Raw genomic sequence first — 23,254 nt, 5'->3', positions numbered from 1 at the left:
GAAATATAATAGAGTAACATAATTTGTGGCTACGAGCTGTACTGGAAAAATAAAGAAGCATTAATCTAAAACTCAACAAAGAGAAGTGTGTATTTGTACAGCCTGAAGTGAGTTACATTGGTCACAAACTGATCGGAGAGGGGCTGAAACCGACAGAGGAACGCATTGCGGCAATTAAAAAAATGAATGAGCCCAAGAAACAGAGTGAATTGCTTACGATACTAGGATTGCTTTCCTATGTTGCTAAATTACTTCCTGGATTGAGTGAACTGAATGCTCCTCTACGATACCTTAAAAATATGGAAAATTGGAATTGGTAAAAAAAAAGCTAGAGAAGCCTTCAAAGGGTCAAGGAGGCGCTGACGTCAACAGAAGTCTTACGTTACTTTGACAAAACTAGTCATGTTAACCGTGTACGCATCTATGAGAGGTTTAGGAGCTGCAATAACTCAAAGCAATTTGGGTAGTAGCATGTGCATCTCGTGCTCTGACATCAGCAGAACAGAAGTCAATGGAATCCGAGTATAAACCAATTTTGAGCATACTGAAGAAACCCATTCATACAGCACCATTACGGATACAAACATGATGCTGAGGTTACAGCCATTTGAATTAAAGTTGATTCATAAGAAAGGAAAGGAAATGAATCTTGCAGATTGCCTGAGCAGAATGCAAATGAAGAAAAGAAACAAACAATGGATGATGAGCTGATGGTACTCGTGGCAGAAACATTTGCATGTACAAATCATGAAAAGATAGCAAATGCATTAGCAGATGATGAACAGCTTCAGATAGTAAAACAAATAATCATATCAGGATGGCCAGATACGCGCAATAAATTGCAGGATGAAGCAAAACCATTTTGAAATCTATAGATGAATTGTCAGTGAACAATGTCGTTTCGTACAGAGGTTATCGTGTCTGCATTCCAATGAGTCTCAGATCTGAAACAATTAGAGCTATACACAAGTCACATCCAAAGAGTTGGTATATTGGTCTGGTAAGAATAAGCAAATAGAAGATGTAGTAAGCAAATGCAGTGTATGTTTGACATAAAAAAAACAAGCCAGCAAAAGTGCCAATGATTATGCAACCTATAACAGAATTACCAAGGAGCAAAGTTGACACAGACTTATTTGAAGACAATGGTTTTTAGAACTTGATCATGGAAGATTATTACTCAAACTTCATAGCAGTATCACCTTTGCATCACGCTACAAGAGCAATTACAATAGTGAAACAAATGAAAGCTAACATTCCAAGATATGGCATTATGGACACACTTGTAAGCGACAACGGTCCACAATTCTAAAGTCAAGACTTCAAACAATTTGTGGATTCATACAACATCAAACACGTGACATCATCTCCACTATATCAGCAATCAAACGGTTTGGCTGAGCGAGCTGTTCAAACGGTGAAGAATCTCACAAAGAAAAATGCTTTTAAACAAACGATGATATTTACTTGTGCTTGCTAGAATTGCGTAGCACTCCTCGAGATGATGTAGTAGAATCGCCGATGCAGAGGCTAATGGGTAGGGCAAGAACCCTCATACCGATATCGAAAGGACTGCAAAAACCCCAAGCTGACCAAACTGGAAAGATTGCGTCAAAATTGCATTATTATAGATGCAAACAGAAATTCTTCTACGACAGGCACGCAAAGGTGAAAGACGCCCGGGAGCCAAATGACGCAGTTCGAATTACAACACAAACAGGATGGAGACCTGCAAAATATGTGCGAAAATCGCCATATTCTCGTTCGCACATCGAAAAGGCTGGCGAAAGAGGACGTGAGTATCGGCGTAACACGTCTTGTCGCGAACTGCGATTAATTATACCTTGGGTGTGGATGCTGGATCGGATATCTGATATTGTTCGAGAGAGAGAGTTTGTTTGTTTTAGATTAAATGTGCTCTGTTGCGAGAGAGATTACATTTTCGGCTGTGCTTATCGGCTGTTTATGTTGTGAATGTTGATAAGTGTGGGTCTGTTTGGTGAGAGTGGACAAAATTGTAGCTAAATAACGTGTCTGGAAAGAGTTTAGATTAGAGTTGGAATTTAGGCTTTTAAGAAGTAACATCGGAAATCTTTTACTGTGGAATTATAGTTGAATTAAGACCAGCAATATTAAAATAACTAAATATAAAGTGTACAAATAAAAACAGCTTATTTTGGAATATAATTAAACTTGTGTTGAAATAAAAATAAAATACGATATAAAATATTAATAAAGTGTTGTGTTATTAATGAACTCAATGTAGTGATTAAATTGTATACAGTCCGAACAGTAATTCTAATAGAACATTGGAAAAGCTCGCTACACGTCTATGCTCATGAAAACCAAAGAGTCCCAACATGTCATTGAAATACGCGATGAAATTATACCAAAATTACCGATGGTTTCAAGAGATATGCAACAGAACGGTAGAGAATTGTCAATGAGCAACAGAGATTTGGCAATGAACGACAGGAATTTGCCAACAAACAACAGAAAGTTGCCAAGAGAGCAGCTACCGGCGCTACACCATTCAGCACACAGTATCATTTACGACACATTTTTATTTAATTTACGAAAATATATTTATGATATTTAAGTTTAAAATGGAACTAGTATTTTAAAACTAATAATCTTAGTTGATTACACAAAAATCATAATATAGTTTTGTGCGAAGAAGCTATTCTAATTAAAGTACTTTGTCAAGTCTTCTTTCTGCTAAGAACAGAACAGAACAAAATTGTATTACACATACACTTTACAGTTTCTGGTGTTAAACAAAAACAATAATACAAAATACATGAATATAGTAAGTGGATTTGGCAGAAAAGTTATAAAATAGTTATGGATGAACTTTACAGATACTTGAACAAAACTCGTCATAAATCACATGTGAACAGTGTATATTGCTACATATGGATGCTTTTTACTACTTTTATAATAATTAAGGTAAAACATTAATTGTAATTTGAAGGAGCATAGAATATAATAGTGCGCATCCAAACCACATAACATTTAAGTAGCAACGGCACAATTACAAATAAAAGTTAAGCTTGTATAATAACACATCAGCATAGTATATAATCAGTAAAATATATAAATAATGTTAATTTCGAAATATAACAATTATTATACTTTCGAAGGAGCACACATTATACATTCGAATCAAAATCACAAAATCAGGTATCGAAACAGTACCGGATAATATATCAAATAATATGAATGCAACATCTGTATCATCATATACAGTATACATGTTCAAATATAACATATCACATGATGTCATATTGTATTCAATATACATTTTAAACCATAAAACAAATACATTGAATAAATTATACATTGTTATTGGTATAACGATTACGAATCTTGAGTGCTTCTGAAATGAACTTCCCTAACTTAAGCATTTCATTTTTATTTTCTGTAGTTAAAAATATTGTGAGTTTGAACATACTAGGTCTGACTCTATAATAGGATTAAATGTAGTTTTCTCTAATTTGGGCAAATTTAGAACATTTCAACAAAAAGTGGTCTTCATCTTCTATTTCATTACTATCACATAATTGACAGAGTCTTAAGTTTCGTTCTTATCTATCATATCTAAGACAGTATAATGTATTCCATATATCATAATATCTAGCATTGTATTGGGCAATATAACATGTTATATCAAAATAATAACTTGCTTTGTTGTTGTTTTTTCCACATTTATTTTATCATATCAAAATATTGGTTAATGTTTACAGATTCAGTTGTTTTTGTTGTTTTTTTCTCCAAAAAACAAAATGTTTATACAATTTTCCTCTTACGGAAATCCAATAATTGTTTTTAAGTGTATCTACTTTCTAGCTTGTTTTCGGTGTGATCATGGTTTGTAATCATTTCCTAGCTGAAACCAGAGATTAAGTGTATCTGGCATTTGTTAGAAATATTTTGTCCTGAACAAAGTCTGAATCTGAGATAACAGCGACAATTTTGTGGAAACTAAGCGAACATGTATTTTGTGAATAATTTTGTCTTACATGTTGTTAAATTCTTAACTTGAATTTATGAATTTCACGTCACTATTTAATTTAAAAGAAGTTCTGCGTTAGTTATTGTGAATTTTTTAAATATGGAATGTTCTATTTTCAATAACAATTAAAACTCAGAGGTTTAACAGAACACTGTGATTTTATGAAAAGAAAAGTTTACAATGTGTTGCGACAGGTTATGTTATTTTCTTTCTTTAATCTACCTAGTCGCGTATGTAACGATAGAGAAGTTGATGTATCATGTATTAATAATTAAAAAACAAGAAAGAAAAGAGGTTGTCATCTATTGTAATGTAAGGGACACAACTCGTATGGTCTTGTAAAAGCATGCAGTCATGAGTTATTTGTATTGAGGTTTATATCTATGTGAATCTATGAATAATGTCAGTTGTGAGTTACACACCAACGAGTTCAGAGTTATTACATAGATGATGTGCATAAATAACTGTCAGAAAAAGGCGAGAATATTCTTAAATATCAAATGGTTTGTTGAAAAGGTTATATCCTTACATTAGCATGCATATAAACAGTCCCGGATTTCCATTTGGGAGAGTATGCAACCGTTTATGGGCCTTGCACCCGGTGAGGGGGGGGGGGGGGGGGTAACTTCTCAAGTTTGAGGGTAAGGGTGTCCCACTGAGACTTCTGAAATGTGATCCATTTTTGTACCGGAACTCTGATAAAGTAGACCCATTTTGATACAAGATTTTTGAAAAGGCAGACACATTTGTATACGATACCATTGAGGAAGTTGACCCATATCAATACAAGAATTTTGATTAACTAGACCCATTTCAATACTAGATAAAATGAACACATTTCATACTAGAATCTTATCTCTATCATAGCAATACAGTATACTTATTGAATTTGCTATTATATATTTATTTGTAAATTTCATATACATGTATGTATCATACAACTTTGCCATTTAAAAATACCCATTTTGATACTGATACTTTCAAATCTATATGCATTTATATAAAGCAAATTTCTGATTTCAATACCCATATCCATACTTAGAGGCTCAAAACATACCTATATCTATAATTTTAGTCGAAAAACACATCCCATATTTTTGGCACAGCCCAATATACCCGTATATAGGAAAGTATCCCCGGGGCCTTGCGACTTTTAAGGGACCCATGAGACCAGGTCGAAATATTGTTTTCATATTATTTCTTTCTGGATAAATAGGTGAATACGTTAATATACAGCCTAAAGTGATTGTTTTCTTAAATTTGTAATATAGTAATTATAATGTCCTATTGGCATTTCGGTATTATCATGTCAATACGGTATTATTATGAAAGTGTATACCTTTTATGCTATTAAAGTACATTGTCACATTGTATGCATTGCCAGCCTTGGCACTGGTTGGCTAATTTAAACGTTATAGTAGGCACTAGGCCGCCTAGGGACCGGTTACAGGGCCCAAAAAGTTGCTCAGCCTATGGACCTCCCCGGTGCCAATCCGACACTGCATATACATAAGCTATCAAAACGTTAATATAATGTAATGTTAATGTAATGCCCTGTAAATTCATTGAACAGTAAATATAACTAATAGTCAACAAGGTGTTGAAAAAAGTCAGCGACGTTGACGCTACTTAAACGCACCTCTCCACCCTGCGGGCATTAACGCGGAAGTATTTCAAATACATATACTTGTTTGAACTACGCATATCGGAAAAGTTGGTATTTTATCGATCTTAATGACAAATTATGTATTTGAATACGCGTTGTTGTTTTAGGAAATTGAGAAATTCTAAACGTGATACGGTACAATAAATAGTTTGGATATTACTAAATTATCATTATTAAAGTAAGTTCTAAAGAATTTAGAGTATTCAAGTGCGCTTGCTACGAAATAAGTGTTTCATCAAAAGATGGCAGAGATATGGGCAATCTTCGGACTTCCATGGATTATATTTATCTGGTTATTTTCTTCACCAGTGTGTGAGTGTCGACATCTAACGAATGTCATTTCGGACGCCGCAACAAAACGCGATCGAACGATGACCATTGTCCAACAAACGCCCTCCACTGTTTTAGGTCTGGACGCTGGCCGGAAGAGCGATGGCAGTCACGCGAGCAACTCGGTTAATGTGCATGCGGATATTCAACAAGATGAGATACACGGAATTAAAGCTGAAGTAACGCATAAAGAAGAAAATGGACATTTGACAGACGACTACGTACCGACAGAAGAGTCTTTTTTGCCACATCCGGGCATCAATACAATGACGTCACACGAGGCATTAGTGAAACATCCAGACAGCTTCACCGCTGTAAGTAACGTACAAAGTGGACGAAAGTTAGTCGAACCGCATCACGGTGGGGCAGAGAATGAAGAAACAAATGAAGAAAACGCAATCAATGTAATGACAACACATAGTGAAAACACTGAGACCGTAATGCTCGAAATGGGACAACATAAAGAAATAAAAGACATCACTTCAACTGTATTGGAACCACATACAGCCACAGCACCGCGCGTTGTACAACCACAAACAGTGGGGAGTAGCTCCTTGGAACCTTCACTTATTTCTCAACAGGAGGCGGTTACAAACTCGCACCCCAAAACAGCGCTAGAAGAGAAAGGCCATGCCACGAGCGAGAAAACTACATCCGAGACTGTTGGAAATGGCACAAAACCGTTCCATGTTTTAGAAAAGAATGGATACATGTACTACTATTATTATGACGCAGAGCTCGACAAAAGCGATACTCTAGACGCAGTGCCGGATGTTGATGGTGACCGCTCCCAGGCTGGGAGCGTAAGTCGCAATGTAACTTCCGATACTAAAACGCAAGGCAATTCTTTAGCTTCCCATGGGAGCGTCAACCCATCAAATAACTCACATGATCAAATGTCAATTACCGGTAAGGAACCCGCGTCAGGAAGCAACATTCGTGGTACGACCTCTTCAACCACCGGTATTAACACGCCGATTGATAACGTACGCGACCATTCTTTTGAAACCAATAGTAACCACGTTCCAGCGAGTAACCCACAAAGCCAGCCACCTGTAACAAATAGTAACCACAATCCAGTAAGTAACCAGCATGGTCAGCCACCAGCAACCAATGGTAACCAGGCTGCGGTTAATAGCCCACTTGGCCAGCCACATATGACAAATAGTAACCATGCTACGAATAATAATCCACACAACCAGCAACCTGTCACCAATGGTAACCATTTTCCTGTTAATAACCCACTCAGCCAGCCACCTGTAACCAATGGTAACCGCATTCCGATTAATAACCCAACCAGCCCGCCACCTGAATCAAATGCTCAAAATGCTCTGGTTAATAATCCACAAAACCAGCAACCTGTAACCAATGGTAATCACGTTCCGGCTAGCAACCCACACAACAAGCCACCCGTAACCAATGGTAACCATGCGCCAGTCAATAACCCAAATGGCCTGACGCTTTTAACCAATGGTAATAACCCTTCGGTTAACAACAACCAACAGAACCAACCACGTATCAACAACACATCAATAATAATCCCTAAAAATCCGACAAGCAATCCCATTGATAAACCGGTCATACCTACGGCGTCGCTAGCAACCGAGGACAACCTTCCGCCGCCAAGAAGCACAGAGCGTGTATTGATCGCTGACTTGAACAAACGCGATACAAACAAAGCGCACGCGGCTGGAGCTGCCAGTGGAGGAAGCGGCGGTCAGACGGCGCCAGGAAACTGGGGTCCTGACGTCAACATTGAGAGTACCATCGATGACGAGGTGAATAAGCTGCGGCAGTTGGAGAACGCCGGGCGAACACCCGAAGACGTGGAGCCTTTGAACATCTTTCAGCATGATATTACCTACCAACGCTTCCCGAAACCAATGAGCCTTACTGTATTTAAGCATAAGGTAAGCAATCACACCAATACCACTTTTGAGAGAGTGTTTTATCATAGAAATCTAAAAATAAGAGATAGAGAGTTGCCATTGGATGAGTGTTCACCCTGCTCCTACGCCCCTCTTTTTTCACAAGAACCCGAGATTTAACTTAAAGCCACACACCTTGAAATGAAGTACATGTTAATCAATACATATAAATGCAATTTGAAAGTGTGCAAATTTGTCATAAAATCTATAGCCTAGTTAGCAAGTAATTTATAATTTTTGTTTGAATTTTAAAACCGAAAGTAGGATTTCTATACGTATACATACATTTCGACCAACGCGAGTATTTTTACGTTTAAGCGCAAAAAGACGGATTTCTACCTTGTAACCACCAGATATATTCTAATTTAGATAGATAAAATAAAAAATATAGCCTAGTTAACAAGTAATTTATTATTTTTCAAACGGTACCGCATTTAAAACCGAATGTAGGATTTATAGACGTATACGTCCATTTCGACAAACGCCATTATTAAGTTTTAAAGTTCAAAAGAGACGGATTTCCATCTTATAACCACAATATATATTCAAATTGGCATATATTAAATATGTTTTTTTTATTTATACTTAAAGTTACTATGCCATGTATTGCACTTCAATGTGTGTGGCTTTAAAAGAAAAAGAAAAAGCATGTATTGATACAAATTGTGTTCAAAAAATGTCTACAAACCTTGTATCCATGCCTTAAGCGATGCCCTATTGGAGTGCTTTATCAAACACAAAATATCTTGTCCGTCAGCTGGTCGCAAGTTGCTGATTCAATTCAATAATCGGGACAATTACACGATTATTGACTGTAGCAAACGGGCTGTGTAAACGGCTCTTCTGCGTCTTCTTCTTTAATTCTAAATCGACGAAAGTCTTATCCGGAGGCAATTATAAAACGGGTTGTCTTCTGTAGTGCCTCCATCTGTCCGCCGAGCTACTCATGCAGGCTCTCAGATTCGGACCATACGTTTTCCCTCAGTAGTTGGTGGTTCCTTCATTCCAGTACGATGATTTTTTTTGATGTTTTTTTGCCACGGGTTACTTTGGAAACGGCGCAAGGTGGAATATATTGTGCATGTAATGTTTAAGTGTATTTTGCACTGTTCGTAGTCGAAAGATGATCACGTGCTGTAATACGTAATTGTCCTAATTTACACGTGTATTTCGCATTTTATCATGCGATAGGTCGCTCATGCCCAATCATGCTGTACATCTGAAGGCCTGATTCACAGAAGATGTTGCATGCGGGATGTATTCCCGTTTCCGATTGATTACGCGGACAAAATGTATTTCTCAGGAGATAATTCAGTCGTACCGGATGCTGTTCGTGAGCAGATTTCACAAAAGCTTTTGTACAAGTCCTTTCTTCAATGGTCAAACATCAAAATGTACACGTAAATTATATATTTTTAAGGTGATCGGTCGCAAATTCCGGAAGCTGTACATACTGGAGCAGGGTCCAACGAAGCTATTCCAGCACGTGCGCCAACTTGAGGCCGCCTACACGTTGGAGGACGACACGCTATACGTCAACTTGCTATTTCGGTTGGGCATTTCGGACTTTTTAAGTATTTGTAAAAGAGAATGCAAGTATTACCGGGGAATGAAAAAACAAGCTGAAGAGGACACATTGAAATCGGGTGCTCCTGATTCAAATGCAAACGTTGTGCTGCGTCGTTATAAACGCTAGCTCATATAGCAGAAAGACATTACAAGTGGAGTGCTCCGTTTACCTAAGTCCACTGCATATACTCCTTCCATTTTGGAATTTATTCAGCACATTTGAGCGCTTTTGTTATGTATGTGACTAAAGTGTCGTCCAAGATTAGCCCGTGCAGTCCGCCCAAATTTGATTTTCGCAAATTAAAGACTTTCCTTAGGCGAAAAATACAATACAAAAGAAATAAAATTAAATAAATCGTACAAACACGTCACTGTTTATTTAAATGTTTCTGGTATTAAACATGTTTCGGCCGTAGCCTTCATCAGTAGTACATTAATATAAACAAATACAAAGGAAGTGACGTCAACGTCATAAAATAACGTAACGTCGTTTGGCGGAAAAATATATAGTACATAATATTACATAATACATAATACAAAGACGGATCATTGCTGATACAACAGTCTATTAGTAATAATATAATTTATAAAAAACAGTCTATTAGTAATAATATAATTTATAAAAAAAAACATAGTAATAGACAAACATCAAATGTATATGTAAATTATGTTTATAATCTATATGTCATACAGCAGTTTATTATTTAGACCGTTAGGAATCATATTTAAAAAAAATAATATATAAATACAAAAGAAAAAAATATCCATGAATAACCTCTGCGAACAGCACAGGCTAATTTGAGACGATACATCATGCACATGCATTAAACACCATTTTCCCAGAGCGAGTCTCATTTATACATGCCATGACATCTGAGGAATGTCATGCAGGCAAGGCAGTATAACACCAACCTACAACTCATTTCATTGTCGATGCCCTCATACGCGCAAACATTTCTCACTGCTCTACACGTTTCTAAGCCGTTTTGCCTATGCGCGAAACTGCCATGGCGACCACGAAAAAAAAATGTGTGATCACGGTCGCTTTAATTAATGAATGTTAGATTAAAGACATGAAAAAGGTTAAAAAAAACAACACGTGCAAACATTCCTTTATCATGAGATCGAATACCATTTTTCGATTCATATTTAAAAAAGTACGTTATAATTGTAATAATATGTTATTATGATGCCATGGTTACGCGTACATTAATCTTTTTCTATATCTTGATCTTCATGTGTTCACTGAAACCATGTTTGTAATTGAGCTTCTCTCTGGGAAAACGGGACTTAATGTATGTGCCTAAAAGTCGTCCCATATTAGCCTGTGCAGACCGCACGGGCGATTCAGGGACGACAATTTCCTTCTAAACTAGAGTTTCGCTAAGAAGGACTTCATTTTAACAAAAAAAATACCATAAAAGCGGATTTCATCGTCTTATCTGGAACGTCACTTTACTCGTACGCATATAACCGCGTTTGCTAGAGTGCGGCTCAATTGAAATGCCCCCCTCCCTCTACCCGATTTTGCAAACGCTTTAAAGTATCATTTCGTATATTACAGGTTCATATTTTCCCGCGAGTGCCAGGAAATCTCCCGGTTCAAACTCGGCACGCTGGTTGGAAACAAGGACCAAGCGTTGTTTGAAAAGGGTGCGTATTATATTCGACCTTCACTGTATTTTAAAAACACGTGTACTTAAAGTCAGAATATCACAACTATGCACTTCAAACGGGTATATCAAGTTTTGACGTCATGGATTTGAGCTATGCTTGGAACCACAGAGGCGCAGCGCGGTGGTTGAGCTTTTTTTGGAACAGTCAAAGCAACGCGCGGAAGTTGAACTTAGCTTGAAGCCAGTCAAATCTATGCGCTGAGGTTGATTTGGACTGAATTCGGGAGCAGTCATATATCTGCGCCAAGGTTAAGCATACATCTGAGCCAGTCAGATATCTGCGCGGATATTGAGTGCTGCTGGAACCATTCACATTTTGTGTAGAACTTGATTTGAGCTATTGTCGGAACCTGTCAAGTATCTGCAAAAGTATTTACATATGTTTAGAACTAGTCAAATGTCTGCGAAGAGATTATGCTAAGCTAGAAACCAGACTAAGTTTTCGCAAACTTGGTAAGAAATCACACCTAAAGCGTCGATTGGTATCCCAAATTACATATGCATCAGCTTCTTTGCATACATGAGTCTTGTAACTCTTGTTCCATGAAAACTAGGCTTAATGCATGTGCTTAAAGTGTCATGCCAGATTAGCACGTGTTATCTATACAGGCTCATCAGGGACGACACTTTCCGCATAGACTGGATGCTTTTTTAGAAGACTTCCTTAAAAAAATCCATTAAATCCATCTAATCTAAGACGACACTTTACGCACTTGCATGAGGACAGGTTATCATACAACGAGGCTCGTATACAGCTGAGCGCTTTTGGCAATCAGTGTACATAATTCTACTTCCAGAAGCAATCAATGTACATAATTCTACTTCCAGAGGCAATCAATGTACATAATTCTACTTCCAGAAGCAATCAATATACGTAATTCTACTTCCAGAAGCAATCAATGTACATAATTCTACTTCCAGAAGCAAAAGACGGCCAGACGGAGCGGGTTGTGTTTTTCACGGAGCGGCCGGATGACTACGTATACGTTATGTCCTGCACTGACAACAACATCTCCCCGTACGCGTGCCGGAACTCGTATTACATCTCCCTGGACTCCCTGCACGACCCGCCCAATCAAGTGAGCCCAGTCTGTTGTTTAAATTTAAGTAACACATTTTTAGACAAATGCCTTTAGAATGAGTGCATCACTCCAGATGTTTCCGAGTTGAAACTCCGGTCTTATGCGAGAGATGATTAAAAGCAATTCTTGTCAGGTGAATTCGGCATTCCAAGTGATTTGTTGTTGTTATTATTATTATTATTATTATTATTATTATTTATTTATTTTATTATTATTATTATTATTATTATTATTATTATTATTATTACTATTATTATTATTATTATTGTTGTTGTATTATTATGTTATTTTAGTTTTTGGGTTGAGTTGACGTAGATCTTGTTTATACATGTACATATACCGGTTCATTTTTATATACAATACATTTAGCATCCCAGTGAGAGATTTAGGAAAATAATGTTTGGCTCTCCGTGGTGGAGGAGTAGAGGTCGAAATAAAATCTTATAAAAGTCGTCAAGTAAGACCGTCGCTCAAACCCACTCGTTTCATTTGTAAAAATATTGATAAGTGAGTCTGCTGACCAAACACTTGAAATATACAATTCTATAAACACATCGACCGTGATTAAATTACTATGTAAGAAAGAGGCAACAAAATGTTCATTAAACAATTAACAATAAAGGATTCATCGCAATGAGTGTACGTGTATTTCAAAAGTAAAATCAAACGCAGACACTTCGTTTCATTATTTATCACCGAACCGTTACAACACATATCTTTAGAAAGCAATGTGTAAGTATGTTTTCAATAACAACTATTATATGCATTTCAGTTTCCCTGGGGAATAGCGGCGACCGAGCTGAAAGCAAAGATGGATCTGACGTTCGAAGACAAGAGATTTATATTCAACTTCGTACTAACACGTACGTTCTTATTTGTGTCATATTTTCTTGTAAACCCAGACAATACAATACACACTTTCTAAAATGGCTAACTCGATGTTACTTATTAAAATAAATAAATTTAAATAAGATAAATACATTGATTATTAGCAGAACGACAGTGCTTAGAATTAATGTAACATCAATTGAAATAATGCAGGTTAAATTATGTTATGGTATTTTTACATTAATACTTTTTGTGTTTTCCGTCCGCTATCAAGGTCAATGCAAAACACTATAATCTCCTGGAAGACGTTGACGTGAGCTTCAGCACGTTAAAGCATACACTTAATTAATCACATGATTATTATGTATGTAGTGCTGTCTGATAATGTTCAGGTTAGCATTTATTATAAACACATTCTTTACTTTCAGCTTGCGCCCGACCTTGAGAATGTCACGATGGTCGAAATCACGCATGCGCATTGAGTCATTGCCATAAATTCATCTTGAACGAAGATGTGCAATGTAAAGCCGCACACCTGAACAGTTGTTATTCTTATTAATAAAGTTGGCGACTCATAAAACTTTGTTGTTTATATGCTAAATTAATAAAGAGATTGTCGAGTATTCAATGTTTAAATGTTGGTGCCGTTATTTGATTGTTTTATTTCTTAAACATACGTTGTTGTATTCTTCACACATACATATTATCCTTCGTCCCAAATGCTTGTCTGTGCAACTTGTCAGCAACAACTTGCATAAATTTAGTGGAAATGGAGCTTTGCTACAACCAATACTTATCTCTAGTATCTAAACGTGTCCCCTTTTTTATAATTTGGGAGGATTTACATAAAAATTAAGGGTATTTGATGATAGATTAAAGTAATAAATTTAAATCATTGGTCCAAATCTCACTAATTACTCACATTTTGTGCAACGATATTTCAATACATGAAGTTTTAGCACCAACATAGTTGGTCTTGCAGTTCGAGCATTTTATGAATTGTTTATTTACTTTTTTAATACGCTTATTGTTTATTGAACGATCATTTGATTGGACGATATTTCGTATTATAAAAGAGTAATACATACGTAATCTCATTTTTCAAAGCGAATTATAACGGAACATCTGCAGGTTTTACATAAATAACTGTTTTGTCCGTATCATACTTTGGAGAACTGTAGTTAACCCATTTATGCCTAGTGGACTCTCCCATCTTTCTAACTTGGATCAAATTATTTCCAAAATAAGGGATGTCTAGTATATTTATTTCTATATTTAGAATATTTCTGACAGAAATTCCTTTAAACAAACAGCGTAGACCCAGATGAGACGCCGCATTATGAGGCGTCTAACCTGGGTGTACGCTGTTTGCCAAGGCCTTTTATCTAGACGCTAGGTATATCTGGATTAAACCTGTTTTACTCTCCATTAATCGTTCATGTTTTGGACACATATAACAAATGAATCGTCCGAAAGACTTCGTGATAAAAACATATTGTTGTTTAAGATGTTTGACACGTAGCAATTTCTTGCACAAACATGTATCTGTTGCGAATAACTAGATAGAGCCGAGTTCTGAGGTTCGATGAAGGGTCTGCAAAAATTATATTTTCCAACTGTCTTAAGAACCTTTTTACATCATCTTGTCTTTATGTGATTAACCTATTTACTACTCGTTCAATTCTCTCAATTCAAAAGCGCAACACGAATAGCATCTGAAATCAATGAAAGAATTAAATTATCCTTGTTAAAAAAAGAACATTTATACAAATGTACCAAATTTAGCACATCACAAAACATCCGCAAACATCAATAGGAATCGAACCCATGATCCCCTGTTTTGTTATTTACAGGGTCGTTTGGGACGATATAGGTGCTGCCGACATTACTATAAATAAACATTTATCAAAACTGTATTTTCTAATTTAAAACGGCCTGGTCTCTTGTCGCTCCTCATCATTACACAACATTAATTATTTTGTAACGCGTATCTTGGACACATACATTTATTTAATGGCGTCCCTTAAGTGCGTGAATACGACTATTATATAAGCGGTTGAATAGACGTCAATTCCTTGTATTTGAAATTACAAAATGAATATGGCGGTATCGTATGAAGCAGTATTCATCATCAGTTAGTGATTTGAGATTATATTTAAGTCAATAACTTGCTTATGTCGTCATTAAAAGAATATATATCACGTTGATAATTAAAAATTTATAACAACATTTAACTATTGAAGTGATTGATTTTTCCACAAATGACAAGCATCGACGCCTTTCAAAACTACGTTCATATAAAGAAGCAACGGGGAATTATTTTGTATTATTTTACATAAAAAGATACATCTTTTTCGCTAATGTTTACTCGTTTCAAACAGCACTTTTTTAACATTGAATCTAACTTACTTCGCAATTATATATAATTCATGCCGAATAAATAAATAAAACATCAGATTCCTAGTATAAATAATAACTAGAGCTAGTGAAATATTGTGTGTGTGTTTTCAGTTGGGCTAACATGGGTTGCAGGCCAAAGTACCACGGACCCTGCAACTATAGGATTAAGGAATACCACAGCAGTGATGGATCAAGCATTCATGAATATGGGTCTATCACCGTTTTTCGGCCAGTTTAGATCACGGGCTAACATAGTAAGACCAACAGGTGGGGAAATAGTTCAAACGCCTGACGGAAACGGTTCACTGGCTAGTGAAGAAGGTCGGATGTTAGGAAAACCCATTCTTACATCCGCCACAACTACTCAACTGACAGCGGGGATCCCATTTCAGGCCGCATTTGGAAAAGATTTGAAACCGCCAGGAGTACCGAGGTTATCTGTTGACGAAATAGCAAAACTTTTTTCAAAAAGCAGCTCAATGTCTGGGAATGAGGGAAAAATGCCTTTTGTGATAGGTTCAACATCAAGTAAAGAAGGACAAATGCCTTGGCAAATAGGTTCATCCTCTGGTGAAACCCAAATAGCTCGGGGACCTGGTTCTTCTTTCGACGAAGTACTACAAATGCTCACTAAAGTACGTTTGAGAAATGGCGAAGTAGGTCGAATGGCTGGACCGATAGGTGCTATAAGAGGAGAAATGGGAATGCATAATATGGTTATAAATTCAATTATTGGCGAAGGGCAGCCGTCTTTTGGTATGGGGCCCGTGTCGAATGAAGGTCAAGAGACTGGAACCCTTGGTTCAAGCTCTGGCGAAGGTCAAATTACTGGAAATATGACCACATCCTCTGGCGAAGAAGGTCAATTGACCGGAAGTATGAGTCCAACTTCGGGTCAGATGTCAGGAAGCACGGGTCTACCTGCCGGAAATCAAATGTCAGGGAAAATGGGTCCAATGTTAGGAAGCATGGGCCCACACTCTAGCGGTCAAATGTCAGGAAGCCTAAGTCCAACCTTAGGGGGCCAAATGTCAGGAAGTCTGGCCCCACTCTTTGGCGGTCAAATGTCAACAAGCATGGGTCCATCCTTAGGCAGTATGGGGCCAAGTTTTGGCGAGGAAGGTAAAACGGGAATTATGCGCCCAACCTCGGGCGAGGAAGGTAAAATTACGGGAAATATTGGGCCGAGTTTTGGCGAAGAAGGTAAAACGGGAAGTATAGGTCAATCCTCGGGCGAGGAAGGTAAAATTTCGGGAAATATGGGGTCAAGTTCTGGTGAAGAAGGTCAGATGACGGGAAGAATGGGCCCAACTCCGGGAGAGGGGGGAAACATGACGGGTAATATTGGGCAAACGTCTGGCGAGGAAGGTGGAATGACGGGAAATATTGGGCCGAGTTCTGGTGAAGAAGGTAAAACGGGAAGTATAGGTCCAACCTCGGGCGAGGAAGGTAAAATTACGAGAAATATGGGGCCAAGTTCTGGTGAAGAAGGTCAAATAACGGGTACAATGGGCCCAACTCCGGGCGAGGGGGGCAACATGACGGGTAATATTGGGCAAACGTCTGGCGAGGAAGGTCAAATGACGGGAAATATGGGGCCAGGTTCTGGCGAGGAGGGTCGAATGACGGAAAATATGGGATCAAGCGCTGGTGAGGAAGGTCAAACGGGAAGTATGGGCCCAACAGCTGGTGAGGAAGGGCAAATGTCAGTAAGTATGGGAACTCGTTCTGGCGAAGAAAGTCAAATGACGGGAAGCTTGGGGCCAAATTCTGGAGAGAAAGGTCAAATTACCGGCTGGAAAGGTCTCACTGTCGCACAAGTAGTAAATATGCTTAACAGAAAGTTTTCCCCTACTAACATGACCGGTTACAAAGCAATGGAGTCCGTAATAAGCCAACGAGGACAAAGTCGTGGACAAACATTGTTTGGCCTGCCTGGAGAAATAGCATTCACAACCAGCACACCAGGAACATTTGCAGAAGGAATTGGCCTAACTAGTGTGATACAGGCAGGAAATGTATCCGCCACTAAAACCCCGGGGCAGATCAACAGTGGAATACTTTCAACAACTAGTATACCAAGAGAATTAGGGTCAATAACAAGCGCTCTCGATCAGTTCACTGAGAGTAGTAGAAGGGTTCTTCCAGACATAGTAGTAACCACAATAAGCAATGCAGGACAGACTAGCGAAAGAACACGTTCATCAGCAGGCACAGAGGGCAAAAGCATTGGAAGAACAGCTTCACCAACAAGTGAAGGGGTACAAAGTAATGGAAGAATACCCTCAGCATTGGACGAAGGGGGCCAAAGCACTGGGAAAATAGCTTCAATCGAAGAAGGCCAGAGGACGGCGGCAATAGCTTCAACATCAGGCGAAAACGGCCAGCCAATTGGAGGTTTAACTTCACAAACAGGCGGGGAAGGAAAAGGCACTGGAAGAATAGCTTTAAGCAAAGAAGGTAAACAGCCTGAAGGGATAGCAAGACCAATCCGCAACGAATCTGAACCAATGCCTGAAGGGATAGCAAGACCAATCCGCAACGAATCTGAACCAATGCCTGAAGGGATAGCAAGACCAATCCGCAACGAATCTGAACCAATGCCTGTGCTGGCTAAATACATCGGCCCTGATGGATGTATGCGGTTACCATATCGTAAGGACGGGGAGTCGGTGATATTTGAAGGAATCCAGAATAACTGTGAGCTGTAAGTCCATATATTTCAATCTCTCTCTAGCTCATGTGTTTGTCGTCGTTTTTATTGCTCAATGTGGCTGATCATGAATAACATCGCTGTATATGTTATATTGCGAATACGTGTGATATTGAAATAACATTGGAATGTTATACAATATGTGCCCCTAATACATTAACAAACGCGTGTTGTTGATTTCTAGTTGGTACTGTTTCGTATTTAGAAAGATCAACATGTCCGTAGTCAAGGATCTTCATCAAGAGCGAAGACGTGCCACGTTTGAAATAACAAGGTAACAATAAACTAGTTGGCACTGTTTTTAGTGGCTAGTTGTTGTATTAATTGTTTAAACGTAAATTTACGAAGAGTGACAACATCGTTGTAACCGATTGAGGCACAAAATGTTGACCGGACATTTGAAGGTCATTTGTGTCGCGTTCTGAGAAAACTGGGCATAATGCAAGTGCGTAAAGTGTCGTCCAAGATTAGCCTGTGCAGTCCGCACAGACTAATCAGGGACGACACTTTTCGCTTTTATGGTATTTTTAAGGAAGTCCCTTCTTACCGAAAATCTTGTTTAGGCGGAAAGTGTCGTCCCTGATTAGCCTGTGCGGACTTCACAGGCTAATCTGGGACGACACTTTACGCACAGGCATTATTCCCAGTTTTCTCAGAACGCGACACATTAAAAAAAAAACAATAATCAGATAGCAAAGGCGCATAGCCATGTTTGTTTCGGGCTCTAAGGCCAGATTGTGAGGAATGCAGGCATCAATGTTATCGCTGTATAATTCAATAAAATGCCAAGATTAAAGAAATTACTAGTAATTCATATTTTAAAAGAACATACGAGAAATTAGAAAAAAATGGTATTGAGGTACAAAAACAAAACTCCTTTTAGAAGTTATAAAAGCCTGTTAATGAAAAAAACCTGAAAAAATAAGACATTATTAAAGGTGTGTGCATTATACGTGAGACAAACTATTTTATATTACAAAAGTAACAAATGTGCAACTCGTTTCAGTCCAATCGGTGAATTTTCTGCGTCGCAAGGCAATCCGGGCAACAACAGTGCTTGTCCGTCCTGGCAAATCACCGTTATGCCCTGGGGTTTGGTACACATACGGACCACAGCTCTTTGTCACATGTAAGTTGTTTTTCATACTCACACTGTACTACTAGTGTAATTGTATGTGAGCTTTGTGTCGGTTTTCGTTACTTTTTTTATCTGACTCAAGATATATAGACTCGAAATATATATTAAAAAAATGATGATATGTAAACGGCGATTTTTGAGATGTTTGTAGTATGCAGACTCCACACTAGAGACTCGATCTTATATAATAGATGACTAAATAGGGTAAATGCTGAAAACCGGTTCTTTACGTCAGTTCACGCGACGTCGCGCGTCGTCGCGATAACCGACTCACAACTGGGATAGCTGGTAACAGTTTACCAGCTCTTAGTGCACATACTTATGACATTAACTGAAAACAGGCCTACCATTCTCCACACAAGTTAGTTTAAACTTATTTATCTTAGCTCGATTGCATCGAAGGCCTCAAGCGTATTGAAACGTTCCCTGGGCCTAGAACCAGTAATTGGTGTCTTTGAGAGAACGCACCCACAGCGGGGATCGAAACCGTGAACTCCAGATCGCTAGGCGGACAACATAGCCATTTCGCCACGGCGAGCATTTGTTATATGGCCAGGCGGGAACAGCACCCGTGATTCCTAGCTGTTTAGTCAAGCGATCTATATACCATTTTAGGCTCACAGAACTCTGTCATATTTCTTAATTTTTCACTCATGTATACGATTAAGTATAAAGATGGAAAGATTAATACACGCTTTATCGTCATACATACTGCTGCGCATTGATATACATCTACGTTGTGAGATTTAAAATTTCGATACCATGTGTTGATCAATTACAGTATCATTCAACCAACGAGGACAGCGCTGGGCCGGGGTCTTACACGGTGAGTTATCATTCCGTGTACTTTTTTCACGCACGTACATTAATCAATAATGTGCACGAAATAATCATCATACGACGTATTTATTAACTGCATAAAATACATGTTATAAAGCTTATATAGAATTAGCCGACGGTTCTCTGGAAAGGAAATTAAAAATGAAGTCGGGTTTTTAAATTTTCTTTAATTAACCAAAATTACACAAATAACAGTATTAAGTTTAATAAATATATGTATACATGAAGTTCATTTTACAGTAGATGTTTCAAATAAGTATAAAAAGCTAACATTTTTAATATTTAAACGTGTCGTTGCCATATCCAGCAAGGGTGATTAATGTTCATATCCAGCAGGGGTGATTAATGTGTTCTTCTACCTTTTCAATCTCCACGCAGAGTAGTCGTTCTTTGCTGTTTTTACTTGTCATAATATAATATTTACACAAAACAAATCCTCCCAAATCGAGTAGGATTTTCTTGTGATGTCAGAGATTGAATGTGAGAGCATGGAACGACAACTTTGCGTGGAGATTGAGAGATTGATACAACCTCTGCCATCACAAGAAAATCATTCCAGGTCTGGAAGAATGTTTTTACTTATTATTTTATGAAAAGTTTTCTTTTATATTTGAAAAATAGTCTATAAGTTTTTGTTCATAATGCAAAATTAATTACATAAACTTTAAAAAGAAAGTAAAAAAAACAACGGAACAAATATTGTACCATGTGGCTCGGTTATCATGTGGTTGGTTATACAGGCAGAGATTTTATCCAGCTATGCTGGTTCCAGTCAAATCTCTGCGCTGAGGTTGCTACCTTTGCTTAAGCCGTATTACGGGTTGCAGCTCTTTCAATCCTATTTTTCTACTTCTACTTCGTACTTCCTACAGTCAATTGCTGACTATTACAGGAAGGCCTATTATAGGCAGATGTGGACATTGTCGAGTCCGTTTCCTGGGAAGAACCAGTACTTGGTGTGTGTGGAGGAGATAATGAGATTGCTCCCCGAGTAGGGAGCGAACCCACGAACTCCCGATCGCTAGGCGGACACCTCATCCACTACACCACCGCGACCTTACTACACCACCGCGACCTTTTACGCATTCTTTCTTTTGTTTACAGCCAAACGGTCGGACAGAGAGTTGTGTATCAGAAAGCACAGGGGCGAATCGATGGCAAAAAACAATTAAACGTGTAGCGAACATTCGGAACTACAAATGCCATCAAACACTGAAAACTGCAGAGAACATTAAGGTCACTCATGTATGCACTTCCTGGGTTTTTAGTTGTATGTAAAATCGAAACAATGAATAGCATAATAGACATTTGATTGCATAGCAAGTTGTGCTCAACGCAACCAATTCCGTTGTCATTCCTTAATAGCGGTAAGTCTAAAATCATGTGTATCTGACGTTGTAATTTGTAATAATGAGTATTTGTATAAAGTGTACGCAATATAATGTGCTGTTTAACATATCAATGGCAAAATAAAGCCGAAACAGTTGTTGTCATTGCAGGACCGCATAGTTGGTTGTAGAATACACAAAAGGTACTATACATTTGGACACGTGTAGAAGCCGTGCTAGTTCTTCAAAATGTCGATTAAATACTGTTGAAATTGATTTTTCGTTTTTTAAGAGCTATGCCCATACGTTTAACTTAAACGTTCGTCAGTCAATATTGACAATAGCCAACGCAAATTAAAATGATAGTTTACATATCTGTGTTGACCATCTACAATGGGACAAACTGGAAGAATAAAAAACAACAACATGGTTTTGTTGTACCTCCCTGTTTTAAGTTAACTTTCCGCGTGTGTCTTTATTCTTTAGTACAAGGATTTATGGAACTGAACGAAGGCCACAAACCAACAACAATCCGTGTACCGAAAAACGATATACTCTTTTACCCAATATTCTTGTTATTTTATGGAATTTTACATTAAATAATTAAATAACATATATTAAACAGACCTCAGAAGATAATACTTTGTTACTGACGCTGTGCCCATTAATAATTTGTCAATGAATATATGTCCTTAAAAAACACTTTGTATTTAATATTCGATTACCGGTAAAATCTATACAGGTTATACAATTGCATACTTGTCAAGTTGTCTGAGAAAGATGTATTTTGGACCTTAGATTGTTTAAAATCGATCATTGAAAAAGACAACCTACATCAAAACTGACGTTCACGTGACAGTCATATAATGCATGCAAACTTTGCATTACGTGAATGCATGTTCAAACGTGACCAAAAACAACAACAACCGTCACAATAATAGCTCAAGGGGTGAAATTGGCAGTTTACCATTGTATTCATATTGAACGTAAACTAGTAACACAAACTGAGTTAAAAGTGACATAGTAAGAAAACTCCAATAATCACAAACGGCGAATTTTCAAACGTAATGAAGGAATTAATGTTTGGAATGTTTGTTTAAAAGTTCAAAGATTAGGTCTTTATTTACTGACCTACAGACTTGTTCAACTTAGGCATGACCACCAAGTTTATTGATACGCGTTGTGGAAAGTAGCCCCCCCCCCCCCCACAAAAAAAAGAGTCCACATTAGTTCTATTCAAAGGACCATATCAACGTTAAAACGATTTTTTATTTTCATCACACAGATCACCAAATCATCAGTATTTATTAATTGATTATACCACGGTAGTATGATCGTGCGATTGTGATTAGCGACAAGTACATGAAGTAACTGTTCTGATATTTCAGGCTAATATCCGAAATGATGCGTGGCCGTACTTTATGATGGATTTCTTTGCGATTGAGTTCAATCTTCTCACAGGGGCCTCAATAACACAGTTCATATTGAATTATATGAGTTGTGTTCTGAGAAAACAGGGATATAATGCATGTGCGTAAAGTGTCGTCCTTGATTAGCATGTGCAATCCGCACAGGCTAATCAAGGACGACACTATCGGCTTTAATTACATTTTTCGTATAAATGAAGTCTCTTCTTAGCAAAAATCCAATTTAGGCGGAAAGTGTCGTGTCTGATTAGCCTGTGCGGACTTCACAGGCTAATTTGGGACGACACTTTACGCACATGCATTATGCCCAGTTT

The 23,254-nt window shown here is 37.8% G+C and overlaps 2 protein-coding genes across 2 annotated transcripts; both read left to right on the top strand.

Annotated features, from left to right (window-relative positions):
* The first annotated feature begins 5,057 nt into the window (after positions 1-5,057).
* On the top strand, positions 5,058-13,717 carry LOC127844458 (putative mediator of RNA polymerase II transcription subunit 26). The gene is made up of 6 exons (XM_052374694.1): positions 5,058-7,921; positions 9,360-9,490; positions 11,073-11,161; positions 12,106-12,263; positions 13,039-13,129; positions 13,523-13,717. The coding sequence occupies exons 1-6, from the start codon at positions 5,924-5,926 to the stop codon at positions 13,537-13,539; spliced, it is 2,484 nt and encodes an 827-aa protein (XP_052230654.1). The 5' UTR covers positions 5,058-5,923; the 3' UTR covers positions 13,540-13,717.
* Positions 13,718-15,116: 1,399 nt separating this feature from the next.
* Positions 15,117-21,789, top strand: LOC127844453 (mucin-19-like). Its single transcript, XM_052374669.1, has 6 exons — positions 15,117-15,228; positions 15,606-18,201; positions 18,413-18,481; positions 19,214-19,336; positions 20,127-20,171; positions 21,290-21,789. Exons 1-6 carry the CDS (start codon positions 15,189-15,191, stop codon positions 21,363-21,365), a joined length of 2,949 nt encoding a protein of 982 aa, XP_052230629.1. The 5' UTR covers positions 15,117-15,188; the 3' UTR covers positions 21,366-21,789.
* Positions 21,790-23,254: the final 1,465 nt, after the last annotated feature.

Source organism: Dreissena polymorpha, chromosome 9 (genome assembly GCF_020536995.1).
Source record: "Dreissena polymorpha isolate Duluth1 chromosome 9, UMN_Dpol_1.0, whole genome shotgun sequence".
NCBI lineage: Eukaryota > Metazoa > Mollusca > Bivalvia > Myida > Dreissenidae > Dreissena > Dreissena polymorpha.
The sequence above is the reverse complement of the archived record's forward strand: the minus strand, read 5'-3'. Positions and strand labels throughout refer to the sequence as shown.

What these genes read in the sequence shown, in the direction of transcription:
- LOC127844458 (XM_052374694.1), top strand. Translation starts at nt 5,924, where the DNA reads ATGGCAGAGATATGGGCAATCTTCGGACTTCCATGGATTATATTTATC. An exon ending in TTACTGTATTTAAGCATAAG is followed by an intron (nt 7,922 to 9,359) that starts GTAAGCAATCAC and finishes TATATTTTTAAG; the next exon opens with GTGATCGGTCGCAAATTCCG. An exon ending in TGCACGACCCGCCCAATCAA is followed by an intron (nt 12,264 to 13,038) that starts GTGAGCCCAGTC and finishes TATGCATTTCAG; the next exon opens with TTTCCCTGGGGAATAGCGGC.
- LOC127844453 (XM_052374669.1), top strand. Translation starts at nt 15,189, where the DNA reads ATGAATATGGCGGTATCGTATGAAGCAGTATTCATCATCA. An exon ending in GCCACGTTTGAAATAACAAG is followed by an intron (nt 18,482 to 19,213) that starts GTAACAATAAAC and finishes AACTCGTTTCAG; the next exon opens with TCCAATCGGTGAATTTTCTG. An exon ending in ACCACAGCTCTTTGTCACAT is followed by an intron (nt 19,337 to 20,126) that starts GTAAGTTGTTTT and finishes GATCAATTACAG; the next exon opens with TATCATTCAACCAACGAGGA.